Below are 14,843 nucleotides of genomic sequence, written 5' to 3'. Positions count from 1 at the left end.
TGTGAACCAAGCTCTAGAGAAACAAAAGGCAAGATTACACCAGAAAAAAACACTCGAGTCCATTCCTGAGAACATCAACACTTGTTAACCAAATTCAGGAGTAATTTCTAACCTCAACATACCTGTTTCCTTATTATAAAGACCTTATACAATTACCCCCTGCTTCCATCACTCCCACCCCCACCCCAAAAATCTCCTTGAAGACAAATAAAGTTGCCAAAATCCTGCTCTATCAGCCAACTTCCACTAGGCCTTAGCATTCTCAGTAAATAGCTTGTTTTGCAATTCTTTTGGCTTTGCAAATCCTCCAGGGTAAAAAAAAAAATCTTCCCACCGAATGGGAGGCTTGCAAATGAAGGAAATCTTTGAGAGAAATCTGCATTGATGAGCAGCTAAGAAAGCCAAGAGGAAAGTGGCATATCAATGTATGTTTAAATGGAAAATAGAAAAGGTTGAAAAAATCAATGTGTTTCTAAAATATTGCTTCCATGAAAGCAGCCTTCTGTTAAGTCTTTCCACCCTGGTTGACTGGAAAAGGTGGTGTGATTCCCCATCTTTCCTGTGAGGCCTCACCAGCCAAGGCTGGGAAATGAATGAGCGCCCAGGCTCAAGCTCCATCTACTCCGTGACGCCAGAAAAGTCACTTCACCTTTCTCCAGCTCAGTGTCCGCCGGCGGAAACTGTGTGGGAGACAGGGTTCTAAAACATGAAAGTGAAACGTATGCTAGCAAAACTGAATGGACAACAAGTTCATCTTAAACAAACACCAACAATGTATGCTAGCTAATCAATGGCTGATTGCTTGGAATTAGAATGCCAAGCCTTTCTTCCAAAGCACCTTTCATTAGTCTCCAATCATCAGTCTTTCCGTGAGTAGAGAGTACATTCACTGTGGACCGGAGCCAGGGACTCCAGGTGCTGGTTAGTGGGCTTCCATGTGGGTGACCAGGGTGAGATTCCCGGCCAGTGTATTTCACGGGTCCCCATCACTCACCTGCTCAGGGGAGGGTGGTGTGTTACTAATCTGGTGAACAGTTTGCAGTGGAACTTCTAGACTAAGATGGATCAGGAGGAACAGTCTAACCATCTCCTGAAAACCTGCCGATGAAAATCCACAGCCAGTCGTGGGGATGACAGAGCAACAGGCGTAGAGATCTTGCCGAATCAGCAGTGTTTCATTCTATTTGCAAAGGGTTGCCATGGACTGGGGGCCAACTCAATGGCAGTGAAAACCAACATAACCTTGAGCATAGGTCCTGTAACTAAGAGAGTTTTCACACGGATAATGTAAGTACCAACTAAGGGCCACACACTGGAGAAAGTTATCAGTGGCCATAACCCCCTGAAGCTCTTTCTCTAATGAAGTAGGAAATCACCACCAAATAAATGCGCAACGATCATCTATGATAATGCTATAAAAGAAAAGTGGATTCCGTGAGTCAAATGACTTGGCTTTATCAGAAGTGGGATTAACCAGTGAGGGAAAGAGCAGAGTTGCAGAGGCCTTAAACATGTAAGATCTCTGGCAGGGCAGAAGCTGCCCTGCCTTTTCGAGGCAGTGCATAAAGGCCAGAGGGGCGACAGCAAGAGGAGGAATGGAACGAAGATAAAGAGACATGGCAGAGAGTCCTGTGAGGCTGGCCTGGGTGTCACATAAAGGAGTGTGGCCATGATCTTGGAGGGATGGGAAGTTGCAAATGTAAAGATGAGATCTCAGATGCTGTTGAAGTACATTGGCCCCATATGGGTCAACGTAGAACGGAGCTTCAGAGGCTTTCCTATGACTGATCTCACTTTCATGGATCAATGTGATAAAGGTCTTTCCAACTCATGCAGCTACCAGGCCCCAAACCGAAAGAAGCAAGATGTAGAAGAGCAAAGCATGGTGAGGCCGGTAGTGCAATGTGATAAAGGAAGTCACAGGGGGACCTCACTGTGTGGCAATGCAAGGCAGTCAGTTGTCTCAGGGCAATGATGCAATGCAGCCTGTCCAGGCAGTGTAGTGTAGGAATGTGATGTCAATGACAAGTGGTGTAGCCCGGAAGTGGGGCATAGTAGAGTTCTGTGACAATATAAGATGGCCAGATCTGGTAGGGGACTGGTCCAGGAGAGGGTAGAGAAGAGTGGCAGACCAGGCCTCCAAAGCATCTTCTTCTATGTGGGCTGTGCACCTCCAAGAAGACATCACCAGGCTACAATCGGATTGATAGGCTAGACTCCACCCATGTTATCTTGCCAAATTGGTACCAAATAACTATTGACAGTTCCCCCTTTGTCAATTTGGCACTGGTACACAACTCCTGAGTCATACATAATCTCCAAACAGAGACAACCATAAAATCATTCTTGTGCCTAACACCACAGGGCTAACACATGTTTAAAACAAAAGAACCACTATTTGTATCTTTTATTTTATAAATAAATAAGAGAAAAATATTTGATGCATATCGATAAAGAGGAAACACAATGAAAGACTTCATCTTCGCAACTGATCACGTGGCGATAACTGAGACTTAGAAGTGCTTTCCTCCATGGCCCTTTGTCCTTAGCCAGCGCCTCAGTTGGGAGTGGTTCCCTGCCTGGTGGAATGACCCAGACCTTCATTCCTGATCTGTCTGGGATGTTAGAATTGGGTTGGAAATGTCATTTACTTTTTATCACAGTGTAGGGTAGTACTAAGTCACTAAGAGACAACCTAAGGAATGTCCTGGATTGCAGCCATATGATTCTGTACATCTATTATGTAACAACAATCCAATTTCCCTAATCAGAATCAATCACACCACTCAATACAGTACCCTTCTTTACCTGTTAGTCCAAAGACATGAAGAATCCAAAATATGCAGGAGGCATTAACTGACAGCTCGATGGAATTGGTGCTGTGTTTCCAGGTGGGAGTATTCTCCCTTTGGAACTATGACCTTCAGACATGAAGAGCGTGGGGTTACCAGGTGGGAGAGGAAGCAAAAATGCTGCAAGTGGGTCACTAGGAGTGAGGGGTGCCACTCCTGGGTCCATCTGAACCCATGGATCCTGGCTATTGGAGACACTGCACTATATCTTGGATGCTGGTATGAAACATACACAGACTCCTGGGGAGCGTTGCCACAACCCTACAAAGTGTTGCCACCTAGCTGGCACTGTAATCATGTCTTTACAAGGCCATCCCATTGCTCTATCAAACTGGGTGCTTCAGGATGGGAAAGAGCATGTACTACCCAGTGGATTCCATGAGCATGGGCCCATTGCCACACTGCATTTGCTGTGAATGAGTTCCTTAATCTGAAGCAATGCTATGCGGGACACCATGCTAGTGGATGAGACACTCTGTAATTCCGCAAAGGGAAGTTTTGGCAGAAGCAGTGCATTCAGGGTAGGAAAATCCAAATCCAGAGTATCTGTTCCAGTAAAAGCAAAATGCTGTCTTTCCATGATTAAAATGGTCTTAGGTGATCAACTTGCCACAAGGTTGCCAGTTGATCTCCCGCAAGGAATAGCCCTATATCTTGGGACTCGGTGTTGGTCTCTGGTGCTGGCAGAGAGGCACTCAGCAGTGGCAATAACCCAGGCAGCCATGGTTAGTGAAAGTTCACTATAAACTTCTATCCCTGCCACCACGTCTGCTTTGTTCATATGCCCATTGGGCAATGGCAGGAGTAACTGGGGAGAGAGGATGACTAATTTCAAGAGAATGTGCCATCTTGTCTACTTATTAACATTCTCCTTTTCAGGGGTAACCCTTTGGTAAGCATTCACAAAAGACACATATATATTCACTTTTTTGACCCATTCAGAGAGGTCTAGCCTCTTCCCCATCCCTCCTTGTCACCAATTTTCAAATTTTGTGCCTTCCAAGTCTCTAGCTATCCATCGAAACGATTGGCTACAGGGCCATGAATCAGTATACAGATGCACAAGTGGCCATTTCTCCTTCCAGGGAAACTGAACAACCAGGTGTACGCCTCAAAGTTCTGCCTATTGGGATGATTTCCTTTTACCATTGTCTTTGAGAGAGGTACCAGACAGGAGCTGGCTCTCCGCTTTCTAGTGGTACCTGCATATAATACAGAATCATTAGTGGATCATCAAGCACGAGTTTTCTGTTCCTCAGTCAACTGATTGATAGGAAATTCACATGAGGCCATAGGTTCATACTGGAAGAAAGCTGGTATTGCCACAACAGCTGAGTCACCTCTTTGTGAAGCTTACTTGTACCTGCAGGTTCTGCCGTAACCTGGCCCCGTGTATACCACTTCCATTTAACGACAGAGTGCTGCTGTGCACATTGAACTTTATGGTCCCGTGGGTCCGACAACACCCCGTTCACATGGGTACTGTCACGTCTCAAGGAGACATGGCGGCCCGTAGCGAACTGTTCAGTCTCTACTAAGCCCAATAACAGGTCAAAAGCTGTTTTTCAAAAGGGGAGTCGTTTTCTGCAGAAGGTAGAACTTTACTCCAAAAGCCCAAGTATGGGGCTATGATTCACCAATAGGGGCCTGCCCAATACTCCAAATCGCATCTCTATTTTCCCCTGACACCTCAAGCATCACTGGACCAGTTGGATCATGCATTGCAAGTCGCCAAGCAGCTGCAGTGTGGCCGGAGCCTGGTGCAGAGATCCCCTGTTCTGGGTCCCACTCCAAGATGGAAGCTTTCTGCATCACTTCATAAACAGGCCTGAGTAGCACACCCAGATCAGGAATATGCTGCATCTAAACTCCAAAAACCTCCCTTTTAGTCGTGGAAGAGGCTGGAGCAATAACTTATCATACACTTTAATAGGAATCTCTCCACCTGCCCCACACCACTAGTCACCTAGAAATTTCACTGAGCTGAAAAGTGCTTGAATGTTTGTCACTTTAGAAAAATGTCATTCCAATGAATCTAAAAAAGTCACTAATATGTCTTCCTTACTGGGCCCAATCAGCACATCATCAGTGTAATAGACCAGTGTGACTTACTGTGACAGGGAAAGGCAATCAATGTCCCTGCAGGCTAAATTATAGCTAGGACTGAGGAGCTGATGACCCCTGTGGAAGAGTGGTACAATGTATTGCTGCTCCTGTCAGCTGCAGGCAAACATCTTCCAGTGGTCCTTTGAAACCAAAATTGATTAAAAGAAGACATTGGCCAGATTAATAGCTCAATACCAAGTACCAGAAAAAGTATTAATTTGCTGAAGCAATGAAACCACATCTGGAATGAGCACCTTCAATCAGAGGCACCACCCAGTTAAATTAACAATTGCCCACCGTCATTCTGCGAGATGCACAGGCCACGTAAGTGAATTGAATGGAGGTGTGGTGGAAATCGGAACCTGTTCAAGTCCTTGATGGTTAACGGAATCCCTGCAATCACTCCAAAAACAACTCACTGCCATCAAGGTGATGCCGACTCATAGCGACCCTATAGGACAGGGTAGACTGCCCCTGTGGGCTCTCGAGACGTCAAGCCCTTATGGGAGCAAACCTGCTCTGGGTTAACTATTTTCCTAGGCAACGGCAGGTCTAATAGTATCCGTTTGGCCTTCCCCATCACAAGAACACTTTCTCCATATTTGAGGGCTCAAATAAGGGGTTCCACCAGTTGCTGAGCACACCTATTCCAATGATTTACTCTGGGACTGGGAAATGACAACAGGACGGCTCAGAGACCACTGGACCCTCTGCGAGATGAACCTGACCTAAAACTCCAGTAATACGCTTACCTCCGTAGTTGCCCACTCTGACTTGTGGGTCTTTCAACATTTGGGGCCTCCTGGAATCAGGGTCAATTCTGAGCCAGGGTCCGGTAATCCCCGAAAAGTCTGCTTATTTCCTTTTCTCCAGTGAACAATCACTCTTGTAAAAGGCTGCGTATCCCTTTGGGGAAGGCTGGAAGCAAGACCAATATCATATGAACCCTTGGCAATGTAGCAGGGTCCTTTCTCAAAGGGACCTGACCTCCCCGTCATTCAAAGGGTTGCGGATCTGCAAAGTCGGGGAACTGATTAAGGAGTCATGACTATCTATTCCAGTGACTTGAGATGAATTCCCACTCACCTGATCTAGAATTCTTCCGCTCGCCTCGATCAAGTACATATTTAGGAGGCTTCCCATCTATTTCACTTCCAGGAACACTAAGAAAGTAACCAATGTCATAAATCCACATTAGTCCGGTTACTCGATTACCATTTGCACCCTGCTGCCCATTATGATAACCACACGTACTTCATCCCTGTGGATTAAGTGCTGCCACTTCCCCACCAGCGCCACCACCACAGGCCCGATGGCCGCCATGGTAGCCAAGTGTCTGGTTTTGTCTTTTCTCTCTTCTTGTTCCGGGCAGAGGGGATACAGGCAATGTCAATAAAATTAGGGCAGTTCCGACTGTCAAATCTGGTGCACACAAAATAGCAATCACAGGAGTCAGAGATGCTGGGGCCCACTTCACAGATTTGTTCCTTAGGGTTCTGGTAAAAGGTGTGCCCTCAGGGTACTCCGTTTGTGGGTCTGGAGGATTATTCTGATAAATCCACTCTAACATACCCATTTCCTTAAGTCTTTGGATACCTTCGTCTGCATTGTACAAGTAGTTCAGGGACTCCAAGTTGGCTTAAAGTAGGTCATCTCTTAGTCCAGCGGTTCGCAATTTGTGAGTCGCCACCCCTTTGGGAATTGAATGACCCTTTCACAGGGGTCACCTAAGACCATCAGAAAACACCTATTTCAAATGGTCTTAGGAACCAACACACCGCTCCTTATCCGTCTCCAGGTGGGTCCACCCACATACAGATACGACCACATAGCAGTACCCGGCTACACGATGACAAAATTTCATTTATTTGTAATTATATCTTAATATTTCACAATATATAATTACATATTTTGTGATTAATCACTATGCTTTAATTATGTTCACTTTGTAACAATGAAAATACATCCTGCCTATCAGATATTTCCATTATGATTCATAACAGTAGCAAAATTACAGTTCTGAAGTAGCAGCAAAAACAGTGTTATGGTTGGTGGTCACCACAACATGAGGAACTGTATTAAAGAGTTGCAGCATTAGGAAGGTTGGGAACCATCGTCTTAGTCCATGCTTCACTACAACAACCAAATACCTATTAGATCCTCTCTTAACCTGAAACACGGATGAAGAAGCTGTGCATAAGGGGCTCATACCAATAACCCAGACTGATCTAGCCTGATGTTCTTTGCACCAGCGTCCCACAGCCTTGGTCATTCACATGCATATCCCCAGGTTGCTATCTGTACATATTGGGAAGCTCCAGCAGTTCTTACTGACGACAGCACACTTCTTCCTGCATCATCCTCTGTGCCTCTCGCTTAGGAACTCTCTGAGACTTAATTCTAGTTATAGGCCTAGAAGAATTGAAAGACGGTGCCAGTGTTCCCCGGGGGCTCTCGGCAATATCTTCCCAGGCAATTTTCCAGATGCAGCCTCACGTCCCATCTCAGCATGCATGCTTGCTCCCGTCTGCTCAAGTTGGGTTGTTTCACTGTGAATGGATTCGTCTCCTCAGGTGGGAGGGGTGGAACTGTTGACTGGGGAGGCTCCATAGACTACAGAGCCTCAATAGCCTTATCTTCCTGATCATCGGCCCATATAACCCATCTCACGTTTCAGCGCCCCATTTCTTTCTAATTAACGGCCTTACTTTAATAGCAGACACTGTTCTAGACTTACAATGCAGCTGGTACTGTCGTCAGCTACTCATATGATAAGACTACGCATTTGGTTTCCAGCAGCATCAGCTGTTATTAAAGGAGAGAAGGCTTTCTTTCCTCTGTAACACAAGCAGAAGCTCTTAGGTCTTTTATGCGGCACTTGAGACCTGCTTCTGAGGTTCTGGGCCCGTCCCTTTCCTTTGCCGCATCTTCTATCGTGAGCAGTACCAGCCACTCAACATTGCTACACTTCTCCTCCTCACGAAATTGCTGGAAACTATCAAGCGCACAAGCGCCCACAGCCTCACTTCCCACCACTCCTCCATCTGGTGATATTTCAGATACTACCTGGCCCTATGACGTGCACGGGTGAGCACTCTTTCTACTACGACTAGCAGGGGCAGGGGCAGCCGTCTCAGTCCCTTTAGGCCTAAACAAACGGGAGAAGCAATTTTAAAAGCTCATATTTACGATTTTGTTTCTCTAGGACCACTCCCGGTACCAAGGGTATTAGGTTGGGTTCTCTAGAGAAGCAAACTCAAGACATTTTGAAGGACTGTAAGTGGAGACATGTAGCCTGTGAAGGAGAATGACAACAGGAAAAGAGCCCACAGCGCAGCAGAGCAGCTCAAGTCCACTCACGTTCATGGGCCAGCCAGTGTACTGAAGGTCACCTGACTCCTGCAGTTACCAGGCCCAAGGGCCAAAGAAGTAGAAGGTGGGAGGGTGAGGCATGGCCAGTAGAGCAGTGGGGGTAGCAATCACAGTCAGACCTCGTGGCGTGGAAATGCGAGGTGGCTGGCTGACACAGCGTGATGGTGTAACGCAGCTGTCCCGGCAGTGCAGCCTGGCAGTGCGAGGTGGCCGACAGGTGGTGCAGGGTGGCAACGCGAGGCAGTGGGGCTTATTGGTGCCCCAATGGTGACATGAGGCAGCCAGCTTAGGCAGCACACCAGTCCGGGCAGGAAGGGAAGAGAAAATGCGATGGCCAGGCTTCCATGGTGTCTTCTGACATCTAGGTCCCACCTCCAAAGAGACGTTCCCATGCTGCCAGCTGACTGATAAGTTAGACACCACCCACAATCTTCTGGTGTGCCACGCTGACCAAAAATAAATAAAAACCCTTCCGTCGGAGTTGGCATGAGTCAGAATGGATTGCAGTGGAGTGGGTTTGGCTCAGGGTTCCATCTCTAGGGACACTGACTTCTGCATTAGCTTTCTCCTGAGGAGCAGCTGGTGGAGTCGAACTGCCCACCTTCCATGAGGCGCCAAGCACCGATCCACTGCATCACAGGGGCGTATGCACATCTGCCCTTTTTCTTCTCTTGTTCACCATTCACCAACTTGAGGCCTTCCCAAAGGGACCGTCTAGCATGACTCCTGAGTCAAGGCCCCTGGGCTTTTTCTGGAGAAAGATGACCAAATTCTTTACTTCAAAGAAATGTTAGACACATTTTTTTTTCTTTTCTTTTTTAAACATTTTATTAGGGGCTCATAGACACTTTTAAAACATTCAAAATATACCAAAGCCATCCATTCTTGTTGTGGAAATAAAAGCTTTGTTTAAAAACCTAACACCATATGGAAATTGGTTTTGAAAACACATTAAAACGAGCTTTCACTGGCAACAACTAAACAGCGCACCCGGGGTTCCTCTTTCTAGTCTAACTACCGAAGGGCCGAGCATCTACGAGGATCTGCCAGTTAACTAGGCAATGCATATAATGAACGTAGTGTCATGCTGGGAAGCTGATAATTCACCAAATTTTAGTTGCCACTATTGCTTTTGTTGTTGTTAGAGTTAACACCTTTCTTAATTCAAGCACTAATACTTACTGACCTAAATTAAATAATCCTCTTGTCCCATCTCAGCAAAAATTAATCTGTATTGAATTTGGTTAAATGTTACCCAAAAAAGAATCTCAGTCCCATATGATATTATATGTAAGTGTTATATAACATGTTATAATATCACTGCCACATGTCTGTATTTTTGTTTGGTTAAAAAAAAAAAGATGCCCTTTAAAAAAAAAAGCTGATCCTAAGACATGACATTTAATTTACAGCCATCCCTGAAAAGCTATGTGTGTATGGCTGTCCGGGTGAAAAATTAAAAAGATTGTCTTGTTTTCCCTGAGGGTTCCCCTATGTGATTATATAAATGTTACAGCACCACATCAAGATGGTGGCAAGAATTCCAGAACAAAGGTGGGAGCAAAGACAGTGTAACGTAAAGCAAACACAGCTTCTGTGAGTCAGGACCTTTAAAGCAAGGCTAATTTTCAGACTGCGTATCTATATTCAGCAGAGTGGTCCACAAGTTTCCAGAATGAATGTTTAAGTATGCTGAATTATAATTTCCCCAATCAAGAACATAGCTCTCTGATCCACATGCTTTAATTAATGTGCTATAATTATTCTGAAAAATCTATACCTTGCTGTAAAATATTGCTATGCGTTAAGGTGCTGATATCATCAATATCTGATGGAAGAAAGGTGATCAGAGACCGAATTGCAACTAGCATGGCAACCGGGAAAATAAATAGAGGCTGGTCTATAACCTCCTTAACATTGTTGGCTTTTCACTAGTAGATAGTTTAGCTCCTCGGATTGGAGTCTTTCTTCTTAAATCCTGTGTTTGCGGTGGTGGAGGGAAGGAGGGGAGATGGCTATGAACATATGAATGGTGGAAGGAGAAAGGAAGGAAGGATGGGATAGGGAAAGTCGCTGCTCTAAAACTACTCCTGAGTCTATGGTGCCTGAGCATAGATGTCCCTGCTGAGAAAATCATTTCATAATGACAATCTTGTCCCTAGGTAGCAAGTCTGCAGAGTGCCTCTCATCACGACCCCAACACACAGCTTTCCCAGGAGCCACACATGTATTGGCTTAAATGTATAGGTCCCATTTTCCATGCTAAGAAAATGTGTTTAGGTCCTAAAACGTGGTGGGAACTCAGAGAGCCCCAACATACAAGAAAAATGGCTATCATACAATCAGCATAGAAGAACCCTTTCCAACAGCGGCAGGAACCAGAAACTAGCTTTTCACTCATAACATTTGGGAAGATTAAAAGGGAATTAATGAGAACCCTCTTAATGAGAATTAGCCAACAGAGAAATGAGTACTAGGTCTGCATCTGCCCTGGGAAAGCTTCCTGCCTCCTCTCCTGGCACAGTCCCATGAGTGATGCTGGCTACAAAACCAGGTACTGTGGGATTCGGAAGTAAAGGAGAACCTACGTTCTGACTGCTTCACTGGAGACCAAGGCAGGCTCTCCTGTATTACCATATAAGATGAAGTCTACCCAGAGGTCTGCGGACGAAGGAAGCACAAGACCAGCCAATTTGCAGGACATCCCTCTCTTAATTGATGAGACCTTTACAAATATTGATAATCACATTCCAAATGTCTTTACTGTGCACGTCAGAACACATTTTCTATTAGAGCTACACGTGATCTCAGCACCGCAGCACATGTCTGTAACCACGTTTTCTCACAACCATGTGTAGGGCTGTTTTCTCATAAACTGTGTCACTTTACTGGCCAGATTATAAAACAGTTTTATAACAGTTATTCTTCCAAGACTTTACTTGGTTTTTAGACAGCTACACCCCAGGGTCCAAACAAGTTTCCAGTGACAATGTTTCTGAACACATTTTTTCCACAAGGTCTAATTCAGCTCAAGAAAGGCCAAGGGCAAAGACAAAAGCCACCGAAAGGGTAGCACACAAGGGAATGGCTGAGAGTTGGGCAGTGCAGTCTGAAGTATTTGTTCCTGAACTACATACAAGTCTACAAATGGGTTCTCCCATTAAGAAACTCGGTTCTTCCCAGGGAGTTTAAGGGATCCAGCGTATTCTTGAACCCCCACCTGGATGCACACACTTTTTCTATCTCAACTTCCCACTATCTGTTCTGGAAAGCCAAGTAGGGCGGATTCTACCTGGTTTATCACACCTGTTCTAAATGAAAACCTATGGAGAACCATGTGTCAACCCTGCCTCCCTTCGACGTGCCGAACACTGTACAGGTGGTTTACCTGCACAGGTACTGAATCTTACACAGACAACTTTATCACTGGCCTTTGCTGGCCTCTTTGAAGGTCATAATCCCCTTCCCTGCTGGTGACCACCAATCCCTACAGGGAAAGAGATCTGAGGGCAGCCCCGAGAGGGCTGGACCCTTGGGCTCCACAGTCCTGGCTTTCAGGGGACCCTCCTCTCGGCCCCCCGAAGGCATGGCACAGCCAGGCCGCCGGCACCGGCTAAGCGCCCAGGCTGGGGGACCCGCACCCCCGGGAGGCCCGAGCCGCAGCGCCCACTCTGGGCGGTCTGCCCGCACTCACCCTTCTGCTCCCGCAGGCTCGACAGCGACCAGAGCAGCAGCGCCACCAAGGCCAGCCACCCGAGCTGGCTCAGCAGAAGGTCCCTCCGGCGGCGGCGCCGGCGACGGCGGCGCGCGGCAGCCTCCGGGCTCGGGGGCTGCATTCTCGGGCGGCCGGCCGGTGACCCCGGGGCGAGCAGGGGCGGGGTGCGGGTGGCCGCCGCCGGGCCCGCGGCGGGGAGAGGCAGCCGCGCGCCCCACCGCCGCGCGCCCTCGCGCTGCTTCCAGCCGCCCGCCGCCGCTTCGTCCTCCTCGGCGCGGTCCCCGTCGCCGTCGCTGTCCCTCGGTCCCTCCTCGCCCGCGCCCACCCCCCGCTCCTCCTGCGGCCGCTCGCCGCTCGCCCACGCCGCCGCCCGCAGGCACTCGGGGTCCCTCTCCTCCGCGCGCGCCATGGCTCCCACGCCCGCGCTCAGCCTCCGGCGAGGGCGCGGCGGGGGCGCCTGCGAGGCCGAAACGCAGGGGCGGCGACCGACGAGGAGGAGGAGGAGGAGGAAGAGGAGGTGGAGGAGGAGCGAGAAAGGACCCAAGGGAGGTGGGCCCGCCGCTGGTCAAGGCTGCCAGCACGCCAGGCCACCCCAGGCTGGCCCGGCCTCCCCAGTGGCAGGACCGGGGTCGCGAGCCGCCGCCGCCTCCAGAGACCGCCCGCGGGGATCCGGGACCAGCCGGGCTTGAGTGGGGGTCGCAGCCCGCGGGGAGCCCCAGGCGAGCCCGAATCCGCGCTGGCACACCCGCTCTCCTAGCCGGCAATGACGGCAGCCGCGGGGTCCGGGGAGCTTGGTGGGGGGCGCCGGCGACCGCTGCCTCCAGGGAGGTGTGCGCAGGGGCCTGGCCCTGGAGACAGCTGGTGGTGGCCGGCTGCGGTGGTGGGCCAGGCTCCTGTGGGGAGGAAAGGAGGAAGTACCGAGAGCCCTGTGTACAATCTTTCTGTGCGGGGCTGGAAAGGGGGCAGCCCCCCTTTCGGAAAAGGACACCGCAGGTAACAGGGGAGGGTCGTCAGCACCCCCTCCAACTTCCCAGACTGGGTGTGCAGCGGGTGCACTTGGCTGCCCAAGACCAGGCACAGGCCTTTTGCCTCCCCGTGGCCTTCTGAGTTTCCCTCCACCACCTCTGGTACCAAAGTCCTTGTGCACTAGGCTCTAGAACTGCAGCGGGCCGCCCCCAGAGGGGGCTCGGTTCCTTAGGGGTGTCCTGGACCCTCTCTCTGGCTTAGGCTCATACTGCACTCCCTGAATGTGCTGGGCCAAGTCCAATGCGGTTGCTAGGAGCACCTGGGAGAAGTAGCTAGAAGGACCGTAGCCAACTTTGGGAGTGGGCTTTCTAGGGAAAGCATCCCATCAGCCTGCTCCACCATCCCCTTACCTCTAGCTCTTCTCCTGCCCATGCCCTGCCCCCTTAATTTGTTGGATACCATAGAGTTTGGGCAGCCGTCTACCCTGTTGAAGGAGCCAGTTTAGTGAGAACATAGCGACCCCACTCCAGTAAGCCCACTCGCCACAGACTTCTCAGCCTCCCTGCTGCCTCTCTAGGGCTTCTAGCGCCCCAGAGGCCTGTGTGATGGGGGCTTCAAACAAAGAGGTTGGTTCCATTGCGGATTCCCTGGAAAAGCTGTCTCCAGTGGAATCCAGTCATCATAGGGATTCCAGGCACTGGACTTCTGAGATGGTGGAGAGAAAGGTGTCTCCGTACAGAGACACTCAGATCTGGGAAGAACTGAGTCCAAATATGGCCACACCTGTCCATAGCATCCCAAACAATTCCTAGCAGCATCTGGGGACCGCAAAGGACAGAGCAAGGTGTCATAGACAGCTTCCTTCCCACAGAAAGCCATGTCACCCAACAAGGCCTGGGTGAGTTTTCTTCCTGGGTGTATCAGTTCTTTGCCCCTGTTCTCAACCTGGCTTCTTGCCAGAGAGGCAGAGCACCTTTTCTGCAGTGCCTGTGGTGCCCATTTGCTCTGGCTACCAGATACTAAAGAGGCTTGAAAAATATGTGAGGACCTCTGATAAGGTCATTACTAGAAAAGAACATGTCGGAGCTATGAAGCAAGTGCAACTAAATGACAAGGAGGGAATCTGTAACTAACTGGGTTAGATAGAGAATGGGCACCAGCTTAGGGTGGCAATGTTGTAGGCACAGGAATTGAATAATCATGGGAAGGGCGGGTGGTAGGAAAGGAGCCAGAAGAGAAAATAACCGGAATTGGTCATTTTAAAAACCGTTTTATTGGCATAAAATTCATGTAGCATACAATTCAATAACTCGCTCATTGCCATAGAGTCAGTGCTGACTCATAACGGTTACCCCGTGCGTTTCCCAGACTGTTACTGTGTACAGAGTAGAAATCGCTTTCTCACTCGGAGCTGCTAGTAACCACTAGCCCATGCCGCTCACAGCAGTTCAATCATATTAAGAAATCAAATACAATTAAAACAACCTTAGAACATATTCTTCTTTCTGGTACTAATTGTTATGAGCCCCTATTGCCCACATCCTCCCCTGTCATACCCCAACAAACCATGAATCCAGTTACTGTCTCAATAGCTTTCTTACCCTGGATTTTATTGACGGAAAATTATACCTAAAAATAGCCTAACAACTAAAACAGATAAAAACCACAAGGTGTTAGTCAGGGTTCCTAGAGAAACAAAACGAGGACACTCGATAGATAGATAGATAGATAGATAGATAGATAGATAGATAGATAGATAGATAGATAGATAGATGATAGATGGTTGATAAATAGATAGGTGATAGATAGATGATTGATGGATAGATGATAGA

The 14,843-nt window shown here is 48.4% G+C and overlaps 1 protein-coding gene across 1 annotated transcript in view; it reads right to left on the bottom strand.

Annotated features, from left to right (window-relative positions):
- Window positions 1–12,678, bottom strand: part of SLC24A3 (solute carrier family 24 member 3) — a 420,646-nt gene extending 407,968 nt beyond the window's left edge. The window contains exon 1 of the mRNA XM_075564035.1: window positions 12,025–12,678. Within this exon, the coding sequence (XP_075420150.1) occupies window positions 12,025–12,454 (430 nt within the window). The 5' untranslated portion in view covers window positions 12,455–12,678. The remainder of the gene's footprint in view (window positions 1–12,024) is intronic.
- Window positions 12,679–14,843: the final 2,165 nt, after the last annotated feature.

This window comes from Tenrec ecaudatus, chromosome 12, assembly GCF_050624435.1.
Source record: "Tenrec ecaudatus isolate mTenEca1 chromosome 12, mTenEca1.hap1, whole genome shotgun sequence".
Classification (NCBI taxonomy): Eukaryota; Metazoa; Chordata; class Mammalia; order Afrosoricida; family Tenrecidae; genus Tenrec; species Tenrec ecaudatus.
Note: the sequence above shows the minus strand (reverse complement) of the source record. Positions and strands in the feature narration are given on the sequence as shown.